This window comes from Cricetulus griseus, chromosome 6 (assembly GCF_003668045.3).
Source record: "Cricetulus griseus strain 17A/GY chromosome 6, alternate assembly CriGri-PICRH-1.0, whole genome shotgun sequence".
Taxonomy (NCBI): Eukaryota; Metazoa; Chordata; class Mammalia; order Rodentia; family Cricetidae; genus Cricetulus; species Cricetulus griseus.
In genome coordinates, this window is record NC_048599.1 from 129,132,366 (window position 1) to 129,157,876 (window position 25,511).

General features: G+C 37.2%; 1 protein-coding gene across 16 annotated transcripts in view; it reads left to right on the forward strand.

Annotated features, from left to right (window-relative positions):
* The first annotated feature begins 2,003 nt into the window (after positions 1 to 2,003).
* Gtdc1 (glycosyltransferase like domain containing 1) overlaps positions 2,004 to 25,511 on the forward strand; it is a 329,610-nt gene continuing 306,102 nt past the window's right edge. For 3 of the 16 annotated variants that reach the window (XR_004770443.1, XM_035446164.1, XM_035446175.1), the window contains exon 1: positions 7,226 to 7,438. Coding sequence is in view for 7 of the 16 variants with exons in the window: in XM_035446164.1 (XP_035302055.1) it covers positions 7,354 to 7,438 (85 nt within the window). In the remaining 9 variants the exon portion in view is untranslated. Of the gene's footprint in view, positions 2,142 to 2,378; positions 2,468 to 2,845; positions 3,202 to 6,495; positions 6,641 to 7,082; positions 7,162 to 7,225; positions 7,439 to 25,511 lie in introns of those variants that run through there. The other 13 variants (XM_035446165.1, XM_035446178.1, XM_035446163.1 and 10 more) reach the window with 12 other exon arrangements.

Genomic DNA, 25,511 nt, shown 5'->3' on the forward strand with positions numbered 1-25,511 from the left:
ATCAGGACCTCGGTTAAGAGCTCTTTATCTTCTAATTCTATTTATCTTCTAATTCTATTTGAATATCAAACTACAGTTTTGTGGAATAAGAATATGATGTAGAGGATCTCCCTTGGCAAGATATCTTACTTCCTTATCCAGCAGTTTGCAAGCTGTTCCTATGAGCATTAAGGACCTGGGGCATATATGACTTTTACTGACTCTTGCCACAGTCATAACATCATCTGAGACTTCCATACTTTTCATTGTTTCCTATGTATACTCACCAAACCCAAGTCTTTCTAAGTGGCATTGATGTCCAATATACCTAACAAAGTTTTGGCCTTCTGATTGTTTTCACCTCTTTCTCCACCCTCCTTTCTTCCCTGGCCAGTCCATCCACAATGATTTCCTCCTAAACTCTGTGTCAGGTTGAAATCTAGGTCCTCTACCAATGGTTCTATTCTGCATTTGGGTAATCCTAGATTGCTCTTGATTTTCTGATTTCCCTGATTGACCTTTCCCTTATTCTTGGCATGCCTGTTTTCTTCTTAGAGCTTTCATTTTGCTTTACTTCTCTCTTATACACAATGCTCTAAATGATAGATCTCCTTTATGTTGTTGTGGCCTTTAAGAAGTCTTTTCTTAATTTATGTGCACCATTTTCCCACTTAACATTTGGAAATTACTGTTGAGTCCTTGATTATTAGTGTTGAATTATCATTTCATGCCTCATATTTTACCTCACCAATAATGTTGTAATTTTCTTGACAATAGAGATTTCATAACTCTTTTAATCAGGCACAGCCTTTGGCACCTCTGAGGATGAATGTGTTCAGTTGGATCAGAGTTCCAGAGCCAGGGCCAGAAGTGACTGAGATCATGCAGATGATCCCCGACCGAGAGATGCAGGTTACATAACAGAAATCCTTGAACATATTGGAGTGAAATGGCTTCTGACATCAATACCTAAGCTCAAATCCACAGATCATGTATACTGAGGCAGAGCTGAGATGTCAAAGAATTCTGATGTTGAATAGCTTTATGTTTGTAGTTCTAAATGCTATGCAGGCAAGTATTCAAGACAGGTCTGAGTATGAATCCGAACTTTGTTTCAATTGAGCTGGGTACATTGGTTAGGTAACTTACCCTCTCTGGACTTCAGATCTTAATCAGCAAAATGAAAAAAAATTAGACTTCAGGTGGTCTTAAGGACTAGATGATTCATTTATAAAATTGTATGATTCTTCTTCCAGATTGATGAATTGGTAGCCCCTAGGCTTTGGGGTTTTCTCAATATTTTATTCTGTGGAATAGGATTTACAGGATTCATTTGCAGTTAGAAATTCTCATTTTCAGCTTTTAACATTTACTGTTTTCTGTTTTCCAATTTGTGTAAAAGTAGATGGACAGATGGTTTATTAGATTTTTTAAATGCTTGTAATAATGTTGTTCAAGTCAACAATGGTTTTAAGCATTGGAGGTCCACATAGAGTGTAGGCTTTGTTTAGAGTAGAAGATGGTTTTCACTGTTCAATTTAAGAATAATAATGTTTACTCACATAACTTAAAGCAACTCTTGGATGCAACTCCAAAGGCCTAATCAGTTTCTTTTATTTTAAGCATGCTTAATGACACTACAGTCTGTTCCAAGTTTAGTTTTAAAACTGACATTACCAGATAAAAGCATATACCTACCATTGCATGTTTTGCCTTTGCTTGAATTATTGAATTCACAACATGATCCCAAATACGACATCATTAATCATAGAAATGTAAAGGAGACATATTCCTCATTTTATAGAGTATTTTTTTTGTGTTCTTTCTGACTTCTAGTGGGGCCACGAATGTTAATATTAATAATCAAGCTGCATCTTAAGTATGTGTAGTACCAACAATCAAAGGGCTGCATAAAACTTAAGTAGAGGAAAAGCCAGCATTGGCTAGCAGAGATCCTCCAAGAGTCCCGAGGGAGGGAAAGCAGGGTTCGCTGACCAATACAAGCAGGAGGGTGTGCACTGGCTCTGGCGGGTCCCTGAGGCTCCGGCCCACCCGGAAGGACTACAGGTGAGGGCTCAAAACCCGAGAAGGCAGCCCGGTGAGCCTACAGACCTCTCAGTAGGAAAAGAAGGACGCAGCGCGAGCGGAGGCGGCGACAAGAGGTGTGAGAGGATATGGAAAAGTTGAAAGGGCGGCGGGGGCGCTGGCGTGACTGGAAAGCGTGCGAGGGGCCGGCGGGCGGAGAGCAGGTGTGGCGAGCCGCGGCGGTGGAGAGTTCGCTCGCACCGGGCGGCCCCTGAGTCAGGGACTCCGCGTGGAGCTGGCAACCCGGGGGCGGAGCCTCAGGGCTGTGGGCGGGGCGAGGGTGGGGCGAGCGCCTGACGCGTCCCAAGGCCGCTGCGGCCGCGGGGGAGGGGCTCGGCGTCAGCGCGTCGCCAGCTGGGCTGCCGGTGGCCTGGAGGGAGCCGAGGAGGAGGAGGAGGAGGAGGTGAGTCGCCTTGGCTGAGAGCTGTGCTGGCCGCGGGAGGCGGGGAGCGCGGCCCCTCCCTCCGGCGCCCGCCTCGCGGGGCCGCGCGGCTCCTAGTTCCCAGTGGGGCGGCGGCCGCGAGGAGCGGGGGTGAGGAGGGCGGAGCCGGGGCCGCGCTTCCCGGGCGCACGCGCGCCTTCCTGCTCTGCGGGGCTGTGGGGTGGCCCCAAGCGATACTTCGAGAGCGCAGAGGCTGGGACTGGCCCAGGCCCTGCTGACCCCAGGCCGCCCTGTCTCGTACTGTTTGGCCCTCCCTGGCCTGCGCTTTCCTGGTCGGGATCCCGGGGTCCCCAACCTCGGGCCGCGGGCACCCCACGGCTCGCGTCCCCCCAACTCGAGGATCCCGCCTAGGCTTGACGTTATCGTCACGTCCCGCCAGTCCCAGCGTTCTTTCGCGAGGAAGGGCTCTCGGAGTGAATAAGTCTTTACAACTCATCGAACAACAGCAAAGTTGCAATAATACATTAATTTAACCCTTGGTCTCTCGGTAGGCAGAGTCCGCACCCCCACTCCCACCCACTCCGCGGTGCAACTTTTATAGTCTTCTCAGAACTATGCAGCATTAGATAAGCCATGAGATAAGGATTCTTAAGTTAATACCTCAGAGGCCCTGTGATGGGAAGCTCAGCGAGAAGGGGTTATGTTTTTTTTTTTTTTTTTTCTTCCACCTGTATCACAGTGTGGAAATGGAAAAGGTGAGTTGAAGGTGATTTTTCCACACGCGGTGCATTGCAGCCCTCATCCCTCCTGTGCCCCAGCTCGCCTGACATAGTTGGTACTACCCTTAAGTTGATTTTGAAGCTTATTATAATGGTCAGCTAAAGGAACTGTTGGGGGAGGGGGCGAGGGGGCTAGGGGACAAGGGGAAGGGCGGTATACTCAATATTGGGTTCTGTTAACCTGTTTATAACCTTAAGCTTTAACCATGACATGAATTTCATGTTGGAACCCACATACCAAGTGTGATATTGAATGTTAATTAGTGCATTCCAGGTCTTGATGTGGAATAGATTCTTCTGAGCTTCAGCTGAGAACTGTTGTCCTTAGGGCCTTGTTCTGTGTTTAATGACACAGTTTAATATTAGGGTTGGAGGAAGACATTTTGAATCTTGATACTTCCACAAACTTGAAAACCATTAGTAGGTCATACCCGAAACTAATAATAATACACTTTATCGCACCAAGCTTTCTTCACTCTTGTTCTGAAATCATATTGACATTTTTACCTTATAATTACAAAACAACAGGATTTTCCATTTGTGGCAGTATAATCCAACTTCACTATTTTAAGTTTTCACGAGATTTACAAGGAACTGAATGGAACTACCTGCCTTTATTAAGTATTTAACTACATGAACCCTCCTGATGTGCCAAACTTGATAATAGTTTTGGCCAAACCTCGATCCCCTACACCCTCAGCCTGTTGAGCAAAGTAAAGTGCTCTGCTGAGCTCTGGTCCCTTCCTTCTTGATTTTTGTTAATTTAAGAATTGCCAAGGAGTCACTATACAATTTTCAAAAATCCCCTTTTTGCTCATATGAGAATGATTTATAATTTTGACACATTCGGTACAAATGATGAAAATTACTTGTAGTTAGCAAACCACAATCACATGTTATTTAAAACATTTTTCTACTTTAGAACTTTGAATTTAATATTTTTTTCAGTTTAATAATTACTCAGATTGATCTTTTTTCTTGAGACAGGGTCTTATATAGCCTAGGGTTGGGAATTTACTGTGTATCTGAGGCTGGCCTTGAACTCCTTATCCTTGCATTTCTACTTCCTACCATGCCAGGATTCTATTAGTCAAATTCTTTAAAAAGGTATTTTTTATTTTAATTTTTAAAAATTATATGTGTGCTTGTGCATGTGAGTGCAGGTGTCTGTAGAAGCCAGAGGTGTCAGATCTTCTGGAGCTGGAGTTGTGTAAATGCTGGGAACTGATCTTGGGTCCTCTTTAGAGCAATTTGTATTCTTAACCCATGTGCCAGTTCTCCTGTCTCTGTCATTCATATTCTTGAATCAAGGACTCTGTCTCCCAGAAGTTTATCAGACTTCTAGAGTTATGGTATGTATGACTTTGATACTCAGTAGGAAGAGAGATCCAGTAAGTAAATAGTAATCTACATCATTATCACCTTAAATTACATTAAAAAAAAGTGAGCCTAGAATTCAGGAACCTTGTTGGGGGTGAGGTGGGATTTTTTGCATCTCTCACAGCACAGTATTTGATGTAGACTTAGTAAATATCTGTTGGTTATGTGTCTTGTCTTGGTAGGTGCTTTTTGAAAGATAGCCACGTGTTATTAATCTGTATGGCTAGTGTCAAGTACAGGGGATACTCTGTAAATGCCTATTTCCTTCCTTCTCTATGACCTCCTCAACCTAGGAAAAATTGAGGCCTGTTTCCTTCCTTCTCATAGGCAACTGAGGCCTTTTTTCACCCATAGATAGTAAAGGTCTTGCCAGAACCAGGATACTGTGTATGATATCATCTTCTAGATTCATATTCACTGTACTGCCCTTTAGATACTGAAATGTAGATTCTTTCACTGTTACCATTTGAAACATTTCTGAAGTTCAGCTTTTCATATGCATCAGAAACTCTAGGACATCCAGGATTTATCCAGTCATGACTCAGAACCCATTCCTGGCTAGCCTTTAGTTAGGTTCTCTACCACTGTGTTAGTGGAGTAATGAATTGTTTTTGTCCATTTTGAATGGTGGCTAACTATTTTCAAGTGTTTGACATTCTGCCCTTTTGATCTCTCCATTTTGAGCTTTCTTTTGATAAGGTGTTCAGTATACGTTTCAGTAGTATGGTTATTTCCTGTTTTTTATACTGTGTATACCCAAGAGTGAGACTGGATCTCTCATAACAAGTTATTAATATTGGTTGAATACACATCCATTCTAATAGTAAGTTCTGTATTAGTGTTGGGGGAGGGATAGTGTCCATAGAAAATTCAGAATTCATTTAAGTATTTTAGACATTTTATTGCCAACATTAGTACTTGGGAACTTTCATATTTTAAATTATAAACATCCATATGAAAAATGACTTCAGTCATCTTATAGACATTTACTTAAGGCATGAAAATTTCACTATGTTGAATTGTAAGGCACTATACATTTCAATGTGTTTTGAGTTTGATGAATATTGTATATTATTTTATATTTCTTACACATAGGAATTTTATGGCACTATAAATAAGGGAGTTTAATGACCCCATTTTTGTTCATTAGTAATTATATACTAAAGAGTAAATTCTCATTACAAGGCCCGTAAATTACTGCCTATAAAAGGAGAGACCTCTTTGATTTTGTTCTCCATACAATTGTAGTTATTGTATTGAGGGAAGTCATCAAACTCTTTAGTAGTCTAAACCTTTAATTTGGTTTTAGAACAGCAGTCATATATTGAACTCCCAAATTGCCATGTATATAACAAGCAGTGCAAACACTCTGTATTAAAAAGGTAATGACCATAACTTTTCTTGGAGGGTTTCTTGTACTAATTTTTTAAGAGGACATTTGAACTAAATTTCCCACAAAAGCCCCAATCTCATACATTTAATGATAGTGGAGTACATGTGTATGTGTAGAAGGGAAAGATGGTAATTTTTGTAGTGGTATCTTTATGTGGACAATTTACTGATTATGTTGAGGTAAACATTTTACAACTCTAAAGGAAAACTTCAATTATCTGAAAGAAATGAAGTATATAAAATTAATTCAAATAAATGAGGAAATTCTTACTGTAAATAATGCATGTTAAAAGATATGACAACTCAGTCTTCATCCCCCCCCCCAACCCCATGTTTGTCATTTGCTTTTACATTACAGAATTGTGTTTTTTCTTGGTTACACTAAGAGTCATGGATGGGAGGAAGTAATGTTGATCTGTAGTTTTTTTTAGTCTCTCCCAAGATCTGGAATGGTGTTCTGTGACATGAGTAATTGTTCATTTCTGTTCTGTACTGCCTCCTGTTTTAGTGATATTCCAGAGCCTTTCATTTTGTCAGCTTCCTCACCAACGTGTGTGGACTCTTGAGAATGTGATTTGATTGAAATTAAACCACATTCCTCTCCCATCCACAGATGCTTATGCTACTTAAAAGCTTGGTTTGGGCAAGTATATTGAACTGGATAACTCTATTTCTTCCCCTCTCTTTAACAACTGCTTTATAGTGTAAACTCTTAGAGTAGAAACAAACCTCAGGGTATGACTCCTGACCTTTGTAGATTCTAACTTAAAATGGAAATTTTACTGATTGATTGGGGTGTTGGAAAATGATTTCTGTTGCAGTTGACTGAGGTTTGCAGTACTCTTGATTTTGAAAGCTATTGTGTAATTTCTAGATGGTCCCTGTCTGTAGCTGTGACTTTACCTTCCTTCCAAGCTTTTTTTTTTTTTTTTTTTTTTTTGAGTAAACAACTCAAATAAATGTGAGCTGATTTTGTATAAGCCAATTTACTTCAGTCTTTAATATTACCTATAAATCTTTTATTTGAAGCACCTGAGAACATGCTTATTTTCAACATGTACTTTTTTTATTTGTTGGTTTTTAAGATGCAAGATGAGTCATATCTTCATTGATTTGGGTAGAGTGTGGTATCAGCAAGAGCTATATCAACTTTGTGAGCAATTGGTGAGTCATTGAGACTTTCTTTCATTTATTTGTTTTTTCATTCTTTTGGTTTTTTGAGACAGGGTTTCTCTGTGTGGCCTTGACTGTCTTGGAACTCACTCCTAGACCAAGCTGCCTCTGCTTTTTGAGTACTGGGATTAAAGGTGTAGGCCGCCACCACTGGTTTAGAGTTCCTTTAATAGATCTGGATGTATGACTAAAGATTTTGGGCTCAAGAGTCAATCGAAACTGAATTTGATCTTTTTGTACAGTATAAGCAGTAGGCCTTGGGAGGAAGGTAGGTATTTATCATGTTTAAATTTCGGTTTCCTCATGTTTAAAATGGGCATAATATCATGTGGAAGTTAAAAAATTAATAATAATATTTGGTGAATTAATTCATGATCATGTTTTAACAGTATGAATTAATACACTATCTAGTTTAAACACTACTTTAAATGGAAATTGTCTCCCATAGAGGTAGAGGTAATTGGGTAACTCAAAACCTTTCTAAATAGAAATCTTGTTCAGATGACTTTAAAATTACAAAAAGCTTGCTTGTTTAAAGCCAGGGGTGATATAGGTAAGCCATTAAAGGCTAGGCTTATAACTCAAAATATTAAATTATAAAAGGGGTAAATTACCAGTCTATTTATATATACATAATGTAGTAATATGTGATGTAAGGTGGCACAATATGCTGTTTTTACAGTTTAGATGTCCCCCAAAGACCTTGGTTTCTAAAGTGGTGCTATTAGCAGGGATTGTGGACCTTTAAGAGGTAGGGTCTAATGTTACAAGGTATTAAAGGTTACAGGAATCCTGAGACCCTGGTCTCATAATCTCCGTTTCCTGGCTTGAGATATATTACCTCAAATTTGCTCTTTCACTATGATATGCTTCCCTAGCCAGAAATTTTTATCTGTAGTGAAGATAAGTTATCAAGATTTAATGTTAGATATGCATAGTACTTGTTTATGTCCGAATCAAAGGTATACCAGTAGCTGTTATTGTGAATTTGAACAAAAGACTTTCTCTGCCTCTAATCTAGATTTCTTCATCTATAGTATAACAGCTAATGAGTAGAGAGATGGGGAGTAAGTAGATAATGTTTGTAAATGTAGACTCAATGCTGCTTGCTGTCACTTCTATTACTATTAAGTTTCAGAACAAATGAGAGCATTTTGAGTTGAAATCAAAACGTCAGTGCAGACACTTGGTACACTAATTATATGGGAATATTTATTATGGATTTGAGGAGGTTACCTTATCATTTATTGCTTAGAAAGCAACAAGCTTAAGATAGTAGTTCTCATGCTGCTTTTCAATATTTAAGAAATTCTTCTGATGCACAGTGATACTAGTGAATGTTTACAGCTGTATAATGGATTATGATACAATTTGTGTCTAGTAAACCAGTGTTTTTAAAATCAGAAGTGTTACACATGAAGGTTAAAGATCCTTTTAAAAAGCAAGCACCATAATAAAAAAGTGTCTCTGTGTTAGGTTCTACTTTATAACTAACCCTTAAGAAATTCCTGTTTGCCAAGTTTTGGTATAGTATCATCAAAGTTATCCATTATTATATGAACAGAATATTAGTATGAACACATTTTCCTTACTATGTGTTTTGTGAGGCCATTTTTTTCACATAGCTCAGTCAAAACTGTGTATGATAGCAGATTGAATGTAGCAATAGATTTGAGTATCCACTTATCTTTTCATAAGCTAAGCACAATAATATTTGAAAAACTGTTATAGCAGTATTTTTTTCTTATTGAGCTTTTATACTTTGAAAGTGTATTCACAAAATGTGATATCTATTTTAGATATTACATATCTTATAAGTTTATGATGATTTAATAAATGCTTAGTATCTTATTTTCCAATATAATTAATATTGGTCATTTTAATATACAAGGTCTTTGGGAATGATCCAGTTTATAAGAATAGAAAAGGACTTACATACTAAGAGATTTTACAACTTTCTTTTTTTTAAATTAAGCTCATTTAGTGGAGCCTTAAAGATTTAGTCTGTTTAGCGTTTCTTTGAATATGGACTTCATGACTCTAATTTATTTCCCTAATTGTAAGGCTCTATGGTTATTGGATTTTTGTGTCATTTTTGAAATAGACAAGGTTCTTGCATGTTTATAAAGATTTATATTTTTAAGATTGATAACACCCATTACTACTGAGTTGAGATAATAATCTTCTTTCCTGGTACCATATTTGTGTTTGTAAGCTTTGACATGAGTTTATGCTCAGAGAGATGCAGATAAGCTGGGCCCCCTCAGTGGGTAGAGATAGCATTTGGAGGAAGCAGACAACTAGCAATAGTGGAGAGATAAAAGGAAATGTAATATGTACCCTTTTGAGACAGATACTAAAACAGCTTAGAGATGTTTCAAGGTGAGTATTTTTACGTGGGAAATACATCTATATGTATAGATTTTGATTTTGTTATATTCTTATATTTGGAGTTTGTATGAACTGAGCTGAAGTAACAGAAGAGCAGGCCATTTTTGAAGGTTGAACTCATACGTCAAAAGTTTGAAGGTTCAAATAAAAATTATTAAGAGGTGCTGGTGAGGTCAGGAGAAGTTAAAATATTCAGGTTGCAAAGTGCCCAAAGAAATCCACATGTCAGAGTGGGTGTTAGAGCATGGCTAAGAAGTGATGGTCAACATGCACACTAATGTCAGAAAAATGTTGTTTGGCTATGGAAAATGTAGAGATCTTCATTATAGGTCATACAGACTGGAAACCCAGAACAGAACTTGGGACATAGAAGAGGCCAGTATTGGAGACTTGAAGTTGAGCTCTTCATTACTGCCCAAGGTCATTGTTAAATCCTTTGATTGATGCAAAGCTGAGCCAAGGAGAAGAACAAAGGGAGTATAGCTGTCTCCATTGGAGTGGAATACTTGCTAATTAAGTGGCTTTGAATTAAGACAGTTGATTTGTTCTTGTCCTTCACCTGAGGTTCTTAACACATCGGTGGTGTATAATGCCTAAACCAAAAACTTCTCTAGGTTAAGAGTTGGTAGACTTTTCTCTGTAAAGGACCCAGATAGTAAATATTTTGGCCTCCTGTAGAAATCATGTTGTTCATATTCCAGTGCACTGTTGCAGTAAGAAAGCAGCTGTACAGAAGTAGTGAAGGAATATGACTCTTTTAGTAAGCATTGATTGTTGAAACTGAAGTTTGATTCCATATTGTTTTCACATGTCACAGAATATAAATTAACCTTTCCCCAACTATTTAAAAATATAAAACCCACTTTTAAATTATACCTATATAAGAACAGGCAGCAAGCAGTGTTGGGTTTACTTACATATTCTAGTTTGCTGACCAGTTTTTAGGAAAGAAATGTCTTATCAGTTATGATGAAGAGAGCTTGGCAGTATTAAAATAGATGTTCTGTAGGACAATGCTGTTAGTGATAGTGTTTTCTAGGTGACACTGATGATAAAAATCCATTTAAGTATTTAGATGTGACATCTGCAGCAGGTTCTAATCATTCAGTTATGAGACAGACTGGAAACTTGACAAGGATTGTCACCTACTGTGCAGAGAGAGCCAGAATCCATTACAGAAATTGTCTGGGTGAGCTGGACAATTGCTGGGGCCAGTGATACACCGTTAGACAAAGATGGTGAAAGAGACAAGTTTGCCATATCCTTGGGATGACTGAGTGTGGCACAAGTATGGCATTGAGCCATATGATTCAGAAAACTTTATGACTACATGAAAATGAAAAAAAGGCTAGTGGTGACTAGTGTAGTTGAAGTAAATTTGATCTTTATTTGCAGAATGTATACTGCATTACCATTCTATAATGATATGTAGTAATTGCCTTGGTAATCTAACTTTAAAGATCCTGTTTTTATTCATGAAACTTACATAGTTATTACCTTTTATGGATGAATTATAAAGGGAAATATAACAAAGAATGACAGCTGTTTACTAGACTAGGTTAGTTTAAGCATTCTAATGTTTTTCTTTATTTTTATACATTTTAAATCAAAATATAATTATATCATTTCTGCCTTCCCTATTCTCCTTCCAGACCCTCCTAGGTCTCTTTCCTCTAACTTCTATGCTTTCTGCACTCTCAAATTGATAGCCCATTATTATGTTACATATGTGTGTTTGCATACACATGCATGCATGCCCAAATATATAAATACAACCTGCTGAGTTTGTTTTGTTGTGTATATGGTTTCAGGGGTGACCATTTTATATTGGCTAGTCAACTGTGCTCATTGCTGGGAGAGGATTCTCCCTCTTTTAGCAGTCATCTGTGACCTGTAGTTCTTTGTCTAGGGTTAGGGCCAACCCATTGAAATTTTCCCTCTTCTGTGTTACCTTGTTTATTGGTGTTGTCATCATTTTGGTTTTGTTTATGCAGCCATTTCTAGGAGAGACTGTTTTACAGCAGTCTTTCTAGTGTTCTAGTTCCTAAAATCTTTCTGACCCCTCCTTTGCAGGAGTTGTGATGTCTGGGCTTCCTGTGTGGTTTTCCAGATTGGGGCCCAGTGCTGAGAAGAGTGTACACATGCCCCTATCTCTAACCCAGAAGCTATGTCCAGTTGATAACCACTGGCAAATGAAAAATTAGTTTTCTCTGACAGTCTCATTGGGGAGACAGGAGACACACTACTCTTAAGGGCAGGCCCCATGCCCAGAAGTAGATAGCACACATAAAGAGATGGTAATGGAATCCTTGGAGGTTCTTTGTTTCATAATCTTTTGGCAGGGCTTTTTTTTCTTTTTTTCTTTTTTTTTTTAACTTTATAGGTCCTTTCTGTACATATTATGACATCTGGTTTTGTCTTTTTATGGGATTCTTATGTACATGAACATGTGTCTCTGCATCTGTTTTTTTTTTTTTTTAGGCTTTTTCTTTTTTCTTTTTTCTTTTTTCCTTCTTTTTCCAAGTGTTCAAAACTAATCTTTTGGCCAGGTCTGTAGCTCAAAAGTAGAGTTTTCTAGCATTTATGAGGCTCTGGATTTAATTCCTTGTTTTGTCAAAAACTGGAACAAAGCAAATTAATTTTGTGTTGTCAGTGATAGTAATAGTGAAGCTTATTTTCTTATATTCTTTGTTGACTTCTCATGACTGCTTTCTGAGGAGACAAAATACTGAAATTTGGAATATGTTGAGGAACCATCAATCTTATCCACTTTTGTTTCTTTGTGTGTCTGTGTGCTTGGGGGAAAGTATACATGTGTGTGGGTGTGTATGCAGATGTGGATGTTAGAGGTTTTTGTTAGATGTTGCCCTCTGTCACTCTCCGTCTCAGTGTTTTGAGACAGGTCTCTCACTGAATCTGATGTTTACTGATTTGCTAGCCTGACTGACCAGTGAGCCCCTTGCATCCTCCTGTCTTCTCCCAATGGTAGGATCATAGACGTATACTGCCCACTATGTGGCTTTTTACATGGCTGTTGAGAATCTGAACTCCTCAGCTTTCTAGCTGCTGCAAAGTGACCAACTTAGCTTCTCCCCATACTCACTGCCCCACAGCCCAGAAACAATAGAACTAGTCCATCATGGCCTGAGACCTCTGAAACTATGAGGCAAAGTAAATCTTTCCTTTAAACTTCTGTCAGTTATTTAATTGCATAATGAAAAAAGTCTGACTAACTTTTGTAGAGTGTTTACTGAAGTTCGTTTAAACCAGACATTAAGAAAGACACCGTGCATATGTTATTTTCAGGTCAGTCTCTATCCTTTAAAGCAGTAGCATCTCAATTTCTTGAAGAATATATTAGAAACCAAACAATACATCTGTCTAGACTTCATAAGAAGTGGAATCCTCTACACCTTGTGACTTATCTTGTGCAAAGATATTTTTTTATGATGATTGATGAACAAATAAATAAATAAAAGAAAATAAGCCTGCATTTTGGGTAAATTTTAAGATTTACTAGCTTTTCATGACTTACATATTGTTGGTATAGAATGATGTTAGAGTCACCTTGAGAAGTGGTGATGATGCATTTGCAGTTTGAGTATCTGTAGATGGACTTCTCTGTCCTATTAGCCACTCTCCCAATAACCACACTGAGGCTTAGTATTAATTATAAATGTGAAGCCCATGGCTTAAGCTTGTTTTTGGTTAGCTCTTATAACTTAAATTATTTATATTTATCTATGTGCTGTTCTAAGACTCACTTAACCTCACGTACTTTTTCTATCCTGCTCTCTCTGTATCTCATGGTGTCTCCTGAGACTTCTCCTGTCTTCTTCCCAGTGTTCTCCTAGTCTGACTTTCCCGCCCAATTTCTTCCTTCCCTGATATAGGCCAGTCAGCTCTTTACTAACCAATGAGAGTAATGCATATTTACAGTGTACGAAGATTGTTCCACAGCATGTATCTGAACTTTAGAACTCAGCAGTTGTCCTTGGTATTAGTAATATTGTTTAGCTCTATTTGTAGGTCATTCCATGACAGAAATGCTTATATAAGACTGTGAAAATGAGCCATTATAGAAATGGATGCACATTGTGAGCTGAATTGGATAGACTCCAAATAGAACATGTAGAAAATGTACTTGAAAGAAGTACTATGTTGGAAGAACCAACACAAGAAAATTAAAGCATATCCTCCATTTGGTTTGGTTGATTGATTTCCTGGTTTGATAGGATTTTAGTTTTGTTAAGCAAAGCATCAGTGAGTACTTGGAACAAAATAAATAAGACACTGCATTAGGCATTTCATGGAAGGCAAAGATGGCTGTATTATTGCAGTGGGAAAGACAGATATATGTCACTGAGGTTCAGAGTACACCATATGGAGGAGGCCAATGATAAGATGGATGTTTGAAGGAGATAAGATGAAGTGGGAGACTATTTTAGCACGGGATATAAACAATAGCATGAAATTGGGAATACATTGCTGGGAAGAAGTAATTCTGGTTCACATGGGATGGATACAAGCTAGAAAAATTCTCCCAACCATTAGTTAAGTATGTATACCCATGGTATAATTACAGTAGTGATTTTGATATTTTATATGCAATTTGTGTTCTTTGTTAATGCTTAACGTGTTTTAATGAGATAGACTGCATTATCCAATTGGAAATACCACTCACTCGAAAACCCGGATGTTATAAATATCAAAACCCAAATTCTCAGTCTATTGCAATGTCTATTTTTCTCTTTGCTGGTTAGTTTTTGCTTCTTTGAGTGTATATAGGGTCATCTGGGAAGAGGTTTCCTCAGTAGAGGAATTGTCACTGTCACATTGGCCTATGGACAAGTCTTTGTGTAGGCATTTTCTCAATTAATGATTGATATGGGAGGACCCAGCCTACCATGATTGATGTCATCTCTGGGTAAATAAGAAAGCAAGCTGGTGATGAGCTAGTAAACATGGAGATGAGCTAGTAAACAACATTCTCCTGTGGTCTCTGCTACAGTTTCTGTTGCCTGTTTCCTCCTTGAGTTCCTGTCATGGATGGCTTCCTCAATGATGGACTGTAACTTAAGTTAAACATTTTTCTTGCCAAGTTGGTTTTGGTCAGTGTTTTATCACAACAGAAAGCAACCTAAGAATTCTCTTTGACTTGAAACAGTAAAATATAGAGAAGCCAATTTAAGACAACTTTTAAATATGATTCTAAGAAGCATTTGGCAGTACAATTAGTGTAATAACAAGTAATTTTTCTCTTAAGTCTTCCCAGAATAAGAATGAGTATCTTGATGCTAGTGTCATCTTTAAATAGCTATAACTTTAGGAATGTGTCTGTTCACATTAGTATAGTAAATGTACACCTTGGCAATCCATATTGCTCTACTTGATATGTGAAAGTAAAAATAAAGGTGTGAAGTGCTTAGCAGACTTGTGTGGATTTTTGTAATCAGAACACACACAATCCATTGGTCTTGTGCTGAGTCCTTGATGTATTGAACTCAAGTATGAAATACTTTCTAAAAGCTAAAACACATACATACAGGTGTACATATATACATTTACCTCATGATTTTCAGTGATTTGTTTTTACAAAAAACAGTATCCATAATTCTATGAAGTTTTTTTTATAAGACTGTGAGTCTTTTATTAGTGCATGTTATTTGTAAACAGGAATGAGTTTCAAAAGTGACTTATTGCTCATGCTCTTATTGCTCTTGCAGAGGACCTTGATTTGGTTCCAGTATCCATTTGGTAGCTTGTAACTATCTGTAACTTCAGGTCTAGGGGATCAGATGCTTTTTTCTGACCTCTGCAGACTCCTGTGCACAGATGGTGCACATAAACTCATGAGAGCAAACACCCATACACATTAAAAAAGGGAATGAATTCCATTATATTTTCTTTCTTTTTTCTTTTTGGTTTTTTGAGGATTTCTCTGTGTAGCTCTGGGTGTCTTGGAACTTGCTCTGTAGAGCAGGCTGGCCTTAAACTCACAGAAATCTGCCTGTCTCTGCCTCCCAAGTGCTGGGATTAAAGGTGTGTGCCACCACCACTTGGCTAATTATGTTTTCATATATGTATGTAAAGTACTTTGCTTGTGTCTATTATCTCATTATCCATACTTAGTTCTTCCATTGATCCCTTCTTGTTCCCAAATGCTTCTGCCTGTATATCCCTTTGGTACTTTTCTTTGAATATATGTCTATCAAAAATTTAAATTTTCTCTTTTGATATTAATAATGTTTTAGTTTTCCACATTGAACAATAAATTTTCCTAACAGCACTCTCTGAAGTCTCCAGGAAGAAGATGGGGCCCTACAACAATGGTTCCACCTGGTTCATAATGAATGATGTCATCAAACTGAAAGACACCATTCAAGTGTTGGCTTTGGACTAAAAACTGCTCAAGACAATTCCAAATTGACTGGCTGAGATGGTTCACTTTCTTATAACATTCTAACCAGAAATTCAGTAAGCCTTACCTACTATTCAGAGACTGGCTACAGCTAGTCCTCTTGAGACTTAACTATTATTTTAGTTTTTTTTTTTTTTTTTTTTTTAAACAGGATCCCATAGAGATAGTGTTGCCCCCAAGATAGCTGGAAGTAATTCTAAGAAAATGACTTCCCCTCTCCCAACAGTTGATGGATTTTTTTTTTCTCAGAGTTGGTTATAAGTTATTATAAGGTTGGGGACATAATAATAATAATGACTCAGGAATCTTGTTTGTTATTAAAACAAGGCAAGAGATAGGATAGAATAATAAGGTAGATTAGTGTATCTACTTGTAAACTATTTTAGTAACTATAGATTCTTGTATATTGATACATATGTAAAATTATCTTTGTATTCTTGTCTAAGATAATTTGTATATTGATACAAATTCAAAATTTATATTTGTTATATTGTTTATGTTACTATTTCTGTATGCAGTATTTTGCACACAAATGTAAAATTATTTTTGTCATACTGTATTTATGTTTCTACTTCTGCTTAAGATATTTTGCATATTGATACAAATTAAGGATATTTTTTATCATATTGCACTATTTCTACCTCTGATCAAGATATTTTTATATATTATTACAATTTTGAGGTCACTGTCTTCATGTTGTACATCTATTTAAAGATTATTTTTATTCTGTGAAGCTTTAGTCTTTATGCTATATAGCTTATTAAGAGTTAGAGGTTATTAGTCACACGTGTTTGTAATACTTTAGTTAGGCTCTCTAGATGCACAGAGATGTATATCAAAGGTCTACAGAATATGGCATTTAAATGTTTAAATAATTAAGAATTCTATTGACGTTGAGACATGACTGCTCCTGGCAGCACCAATCCATTCCTGTGAGGATGTTGGGCACCAAAGGCACTCCATATAGAGCTTGTTTTCTCTTGGCATAACTGGCCTCTTGGGCAAAGAACTGCGCTTGTCTCAACTGTTGACAGTAAGCACACTGTCCAAACTGGACAAGCAGGTTACAAAGAAAAGCTACTGCTGAACCTTGCCAAGACAAGGTAGGATAGTCTTTCGAATTTTCCTTCTTCTGAGAATGGTCTGTCATATATTCTAGGCTTATAGCCAATGTTGATTGTCCTAGCATTGCAGAGAAACTTTGGGTGACTGTCCAGATATTTCTGTCATTTCTTGCACCTTTTGAAAGTTGCTTGCTTGCACTTCCTGCTTATTCAGGTAATATTTTCCTTCTCAGGTCTTTGATGGGGTTGAATACTAGATAGTCACAGTTACTATCCTCTCATCTTAGTTACGACATTTTAGTACAAGATTTAGACTCCTCAGGATAGGACAGCTATTAAATGACCTCTGTTATTTGCCAAATACCTATAGCCTGAACATTTACTATGTGTTTCTTGCTTGATGTTGTTCCTGTTGATTGTAGTTCTAATCTTATGCATGTTATTATCCTTCTTTTCCCCTGGAGAATCTTGATATTTGTTCTTATTGTATATAGTTTTGTAATAGGTTTAGAACCTTATGTAGACCAAAGGGGGGAGTATTGTGGGAATTCTGACAATAGCTTTGGGATATCAGCCTTAGGACAAGGCCTGGGGTGCTACATGAGGACTGAAAAAGCTGGAGGAGAAAGTGTGTTCTCTTGCTCTGGCTTGTGTTTGATGTGGTGGGAGACCCAAGTGTCGTAGTATGGAATTGGCTGGGGCGTCGGCCTTACTCTTTCTGTGTGAGTCTGTCATTTTTCAATGCACCCCTTAGTAAATCGTTTTTTATTACCTCTGTGATTTCATGCATCACCCCTAATTTTGATTCTAAGTATGAGTAAAAGCATGACATACTTGTCTATCTTAGCCTGGCTTATTTTTTCATAACATGATGATCTCCAGTTCTGGCTTTAATCTGGTCTTTCTATGCTTTGCCCCATTCTTCTTGGGAATAGGAATGTTTGCTGTTGTATATTGGAATATGTATCTTATGTTTTTTTTTCTTTTCTTTTATTTTGGTTTTTCGAGACAGGGTTTCCCTGTGGCTTTGGAGGTTGTCCTGGAACTAGCTCTTGTAGACCAGGCTGGCCTCGAAATCACAGAGATCTGCCTGCCTCTGCCTCCTGAGTGCTGGGATGAAAGGTGTACAACATCACTGTCTGGCATGTAGCTTATGTTTTGATTAAACAAGTGGCAGGCACACAGCCTGAGCCCAAGAGACTCTACTTACATTTATGGAGACTTTTGAAGTTAGATCAAATGTATTTTGCATTATGACATGTCCATGAGCCTATAGAGATAAGGGTAGAAGACATGGCTTAAAAGCTTGGTGTCAAATTGACTAAGAGTGGACTTGTGATTGTTAATATAGCAATTTGTGAGAATTTAGGTAATTGTGGAAGCAAACTTCTGGAAATGCCTATGAAGCCAGTTTTGAGAGGTGGGGTGTGTTTCTAGACAGGGTCTCACTATGTAGCTCTGGCTGTTTTGGAACTCACTATGTCAACTAGGCTAGCGTCAAAGAACTCACAGAAACCCACCTGCTTCTGCCTCCTGAGTGGTAGCATTAAGGCATGCACCATTATGACATGTTTCTATAGAGGTATTTCTAATTCAGGTGATTGAGACAGGGATACTCACCCTAAATATAGGAGGGGCACAGGATGGGGTCTTAGAGTACATAAAAAGAAGGAAGTATTCATCTCTCTACTTCTTGATAGATTCAATATAATGAGCTTCCTCACACTCCTGCTGCACCTACTGCCCTCCATGATGAATTGTGCCCTTGAACTGTGAGACAGACAAACTCTTCATAAGTTGTTTTTGTCAGTTATATTGTCCCAGTAACATGCAAAACAGTTACTACAATATGTTAGTTCTTCTATTTGGGAGTTACAACTAATTTTCACTTGCCTTTCTGGATTTTTCAGGATGAGCTTCTTAGTACTCTTTTTGGCATTTTGACCTCACAAGACATTTGGACAGGCGTAATAACCTAGGAGGAGGTGGCAGCTACTGAACTGAGAAAGAGATTCCTTTTGTTCTTTTGATGATAGTTATTCTGACTGGCATGAGATGGAATCTCAGTTTACTTTTGATTTTAATTTCCCTGATGACCGAGGATGTTAAACATTTAGTTTTTTTCATGTATTTATTGGTCAGTATATTAATTTGGGAAGTGTTTTTTCAGTTCATTTGTACAATTATTTATTTGAATTATTTGTTTCATTGGTGTTAAGTTTTTTTTGTGTTCCTTATCTAACTAAATTAGTAAGAAGTCATTCCTATTAATCAGACCAGACCTTGTGACCATCTTGGATTCTTCTCTTTCTTATCCATGGCCCATCTATTAGTAACTCATGTTGCATGTGACCATTTTGACCACCTCATACTGCTACCTGGTTCAAGCTATTATCATCTCCTATTTGGCCTATTGTAGTAGTCCCCTGACTGGTCTCAGGTTCTCCTTATAATCTGACACCCAACACAACTGTCTAGCCTTTATGTAGTAGCCAATGTAATTATGCTAAGATAGAATTAAAATCCTGTCATTCAAAACTCCAGTTAAGTATAGAAGTCTGTTAACTTCTCTATGATATTCTCCCATTGCAATCTTATTTTTATTTTACTGCTTTCTTTAAAACCCTACATCCACATTTAGTACTGTATTACTTTTTGAGCCACTATTCTCAGGGGCCTTAGTATTTGCGTTACTTTGTGTGCATGTTCTCTCTTTCCTCCTCCTTTATTCCTTTCCCTTTCTCTTCCCTTTTTCCTCTTCCTTTCTCTTCTCCACCTCCATTTATTTCTCCCTGTTCCCTTAAGACAATAGTCTCACTGTCTAGTCCAGCCTGCTGCCTCCTAAGTGCTAGAATTGGAGGCTTATGTTACTATGCCTGGTTTCTTGGGTCTTGATAGGTTGAGTCTCTCTTAGAACCTTCTTTGGCCGTATTAGGTAAAATGTGCCTCATTTTCCAGCCGCTTTATTTTTCTTATTAGTACTTTTCCTAACTAATTTATGGTATATTTCAGTTTATATTTTTGTAGGCTGTCATTTGCTGTTAGAAAGAAAGCTTTGAAGTACATTGAATTTTTATTGTTTTACTACTGAACTTAAAATTTTTCTCTATATTGTAGACATTTAGTGCTTAATTGGGTACAAAACCAAAAGACAATAGGAGGCTAATTTTAAAGGCGTATACCTTTAGTAAAGCCTCATCTTTGGAAATTTTTGGGAATATTGCTTTTTCCAGGTGCTTGATGTTATTGATTTTTAATATTTTAAATATTCATTGGTAATATTCACAAAATGAATAAACTTATTTAAGTATATAGGTCAATGAATTTTGACAAATACATGCTTTTATGTAACTGTTACTCTGATCAAATATAGAATATTTCCTTTTTCTAAAGTTAAATTTATTTATTTTGTAAATTAGCATACAGAATATTTAGCTTTATTATGGCATTTTCAAACAAAATTTGTTACTATTTGGTCCTTCTCTCCCACCCCCCTGCTTACCTTTGTGTGTTTCCATCCTAGTTGTTTCATTTCTGTTTATATAATATTACATTTGTTTTATTGCCTCACCCTCCAGTCCTTAATACTTCCTCCTTCTCATTGTTCTCTATCCATTTTCATAATCTATACCCATATTTACACCCGTGTGTGTGTGTGTGTGTGTGTGTGTGTGTGTGTGTGTGTGTGTGTGTGCACATGTATGCCCACGTGTGCATGTAAGATTCACATGAGAGAATGTAATATTTGTATAAGTCGGGATTATTTCCTTACTTTCTAGACCTACTCAATTTCCAGCATAGTTCATTTTTCTTCACAACTGATTATAATTCCATAACCCATTCATCTATTGATGGACATCTTGGCTTATTCCATTTCTTTGCTATTGTGAATAGTGAAGCAGTAAATATGGATGTGTAAGCATCTCTGAGGTAGAATATAGACTCCTTTGGGTATATGTCCAGGAGTGGTAACTTTCATACTGATGGCCATAATGGTGTCAGGTTTAATTTTCCACCAGCAGTGAATGAGGGTTTTTCTTTTCAAATATCCTTACCAGCATTTTGTGTCTTTGTTTCCTTGATACCTATTTAATGTCATGATATCTATTATGACTGAAGTTGGAATTTCAAAGTAATTTTAATTTACATTTCCCTGATAGCTACTGATTTTGAATACTTTAAAAATATTAATATAACACCCCTACTCCCTTGCCCTCGGAGGAGCATTAACAACAATTGGTTATCCAGTATTAAATGGTCAACTCTGTAAACATAGACATACAACTAACATTATATGGACTTAGAAGGTTTTATTTATTTTTTTATTTACTTATAGCTCTCTCTGTCTCACTCGTGTGCGCACGCGCATGTGTGTGTACACACACAGACACAGACACACACAGACACACACACACACACACACACACACACACACACACACACACACACACACACGAGAACAAACCTCTACAAAACCAAAGCAAACAAAAAGAGCACCAAAAAATAAAGTCTATTTTGTTTTTGTTCACTAAGCCTGAGCATGAGGCCTGCCCTTGAATGTGTTTGATACACCCAGTATCACTCTGTTGAAAAAGTGATTTTCCTCACTCAATAGCTATCAATTGTGAATATTCTCTTGTCTAGGGGTGGGGGTTTATGCCTACAAGCACTGTTAATTCTGAGCCATCTCTCTAGTCATATTTATTTATTTATTTTAATATCAACACACAAAGTTTTAGATACCATTATGACATTTTCTTTTCTTTTAAGTTTTTCGAGACAGGGTTTCTCTGTGGCTTTGGAGGCTATCCTGGAACTAGCTCTTGTAGACCAGGCTGGTCTCGAACTCACAGAGATCCGCCTGCCTCTGCCTCCTGAGTGCTGGGATTAAAGGCGTGCGCCACCAACACCTGGCACCTTTTATGACATTTTCAAGTAAAATCTTTTTAGTTGATTCTCTCCTTATCTCTCCTATCTCTGCCTGTCCTTCTTTCATCCCCCAAATCTCCTTTTGCCTTTATGTTATGTGTCTTTTTCTTCTCCCCCTTTCTTCATTATCTCATTTTATCTTCTTATAGTCTCTGTGATAGTTTTGTAAATTTGATACGAACTAGAACCATCTGGAAAGAGAATTTTAATGAAGAATTGTCTGTTTTAGTCTATATCAATGAGGAATTGCTGTGGGCATGTCTTAACTGAAGACCTAGCTAGGACCATTCTCTTGGGTTGGGTCCTAGACTGTAGAAAAAGTGAGTTGAGCAATAAATATTCATACATTAATTTATGGGTCTCTCCTTTTGAGTGTGGATATGACGTGACTATTTTTGAGTTCTTGTCTGCTTGGCTTTCCCATTGTCATGGACTTTAATCTGGAATTGTCAGAAATAAATTTCTTCTATTTCAGCCACTCTGAATGGTTATTTCGCTATGGAAATGTGAACTATGGCTTATAAGCATGTATATGTATGTATATTTATAATGTCAGATTTGATGTCATGATCATATTATTAGATGCAGGACAATATATCTGAAAAAGGTACTTTATAAAAGTGATTAGAGCTGGGTATGTTGAGGCGATGCATACATAAATCCCAGCACTCGAGAGGCAGAAGCAGGTGAATCTCTGTGAGTGAGTCTAGCTTGGTGTATATCACAAGTTGCAGGACAACCAGGGCTACATAGTGAGACGTTGGCTTAAGAAAGTGTTTCAAACAATTAGCTTAGGAATAAATTTTTATTTCTTCAACATCATCAAGGGCATTTACGTAGAAATTATAGCCAGCATCTTAATGATATTCTAAGACAATACAGTTAACTACAAAAAGTGAATAAAAGCTTCCATTCTAGAAAGAGGTAAAATTACCTCTTTTAGCAGATGACTTGCATTTTCTATTTGGAAAACCTAAAATCTTGGAAAACTTACACATTAGAACTTTGTAAGGTAAAAGAACAGTATGCACAAATGAATTGTATTAAAATCATTTCATTTATAAAATAATAAAGAATCATCTTAAATAATCACCTAGGAAAAATCTACAGAAATTATTGAGAATGATTAAAAAAACAAAGGAATCAAAGGAATTAATATTGTTGAGATGATATTCTTTCCAGAAATTATTTACATTTTCAAGGTAGTGTCAGTCAAAACTTTTCTCATTTGCTTTTTTTTTTTTTTCTTTATGAGAAAATGAGAAACAATGTCAGCATTGTTGGTTTGTGCCTATAGTTACAGTATTTGGTCACTAAGGTAAGAGACTACTGAGTTTAATGCCATCCTGGGATCCATAGAAAGATATCATCTCAACACTATTACCACCACCACCACCACAAACTATCATCAAAGTACACTAAAAGAAAATGACACAAAGGAAAAACTAAGAAGCTGATGTTAAAGTTAATGTGGAAATTTAGTATACTCAGAGTAGTCAACACAGAGTCCAAAAAATATAAGCATGAAGAAATCAAATTTCCTGACTTCAAAGCTTACTACAAAACTGAAGTTTGTAGTAATGATAGTGATGACAGACATGAGGCTGTGTGAATAGAATTGAAAGACCAGAAATGATCATTGACTTTTATAAAGTTCAATGAGTCAGTTTCCATTTCTCCGTTCTCTTCCCTTCCTTCTGTTCTTTTAAACTGTTGTTATTCTGAGATTTTCATGCAGTGTTTTCTGATTATATTCATCCCCCAGCCCCAGATACTCCTTCACTCCCACCCCCATTTCAGGAGTATGCTCGAGGTAGTTCCTCTCTATCTCAACCCATCAAGTCTGGGTTGGCTGAATCCTCCTGGATGTGGGGCTTGCACTGGAGTGTGGTCTATATACCAGGTATCAAACAACTGAAGAAAACTGACTTACCCTCTTTCAGCAGCAACCAAATGTGAATAGTTCTGCAACTAGTGGTGGGATATCATATTAACCTCCTCTTCTTCAAGTTGGAATTTTGTCTGGCTTGAACTTGTATGTTGTAGGTCTTATGCATGCTGTCATTGTCTGTGAGGTCATATGTACAGCTGCTATTATTGTGCATGATCAACATGTTAATATGAACTTGCCATCTTTTAGATGTATTTAGTCCTGTGAAGTTTGCTCTTAGAACTGCCTGCAGTGTGTCCTATTGATGGGGATGTCCTTCTGTGTGCTGTGAATATGTTTCTCTTATTGGTTGATAAAGCTATTTCAGCCAATGGATAGGCAGGATGTTGGTAGGCAGGAAGTATAGGCAGGGTTACCAGACTAGGAGAATGCTGGGAAGAGGATGCAGAGTGTGAGTCACAACAGAGACGCCATGTAGTTACTGGTAAGACAGGAAGCGGGCATTCTCTGTAAGCTGGACATTCTCTGGTAAGCCAAGATAACATGGAGATACATAGATTGATAGAAATGGTTTAATAATTAAGATAGAGGCAGTAAGAAGCCTGAGCCATTGGCCAAACAAACAGTTTATAATTAATATAAGCCTCAGTCTGTTTGTTTAGGACTAAATGGGTGTGGGGCTGGATGTAGATTTTGATGTGCATGTTTTCATTCATTTCTAGGAAGTTTTTAATTTCCCGTTAGATTTCTTCCTTGATCCAATTTTCACTCAACAGTAAAAATTGTTTAGTTTAGTTTCTATGAGTTTCTGTACTTTATGCCATTCCTATTGTTGTTGGTATCTAACTCTATTCAATTGTAGTCAGATAGGATGAAGGATATCATTTCAGTTTTCCTGTATCTTTGGATACTTGCTTTGTGTTCAGATATGTAGACAGTTTTAGAGAAAGTTTTGTGCTCTACTGAGAAGGAAGTGCATTCTCTATTGTATGGGTGGAATGTTCAGTAAATTTCTATTAAGTCCATTATATTTATGATGTTATTTAATTTCAAAGTTTCTCTGTTTAATTTTTGTCTCGATGGACTGCTCCTTGTTGAGAATGGGATTTTAAAATCACCCACTGTCACTGTATTTAGGTCAGTATATTATTTTAGATTGAATAGTGTTTTCATTTTCTTTCTCTCTCTCTCTCTTTTTTTTTAATGAAGTTAGGTGCCACTGTGTTTGCTGCATAGAATTAATATCCTCTTGGCGGATTTTTTCTTTAATGAGCATGATGTGTCCTTCTCTGTCTTTTCTGACTAGTTTTGGTTTGATGACTATTTTGTCAGATAAGAGAATAGCTTTACTTCTTTGATTCTTAGTTTCATTTAGTCTGTGTCTTTTTATTGGGGTATTGAGACCTTTTATGTTAAGAGTTATTATTGAACAGTATTTACTAATTCTTGTTATTTTGTTAGTTGTTCTGGGATTATATATTCCTTGTGTTCTCTTGAGTGTGTTTAGTCTTTCCCTAAGACTGAAATATTTCTTCTATTAACTTCTGTAGAGCAGATTTAGTGGGCATGACTTCCTAAAGTATATTTCTATCATGAAACAGTTTTCTTTCTCCAGTTATGACTGGTAGTTTTGCTGAGTATGATA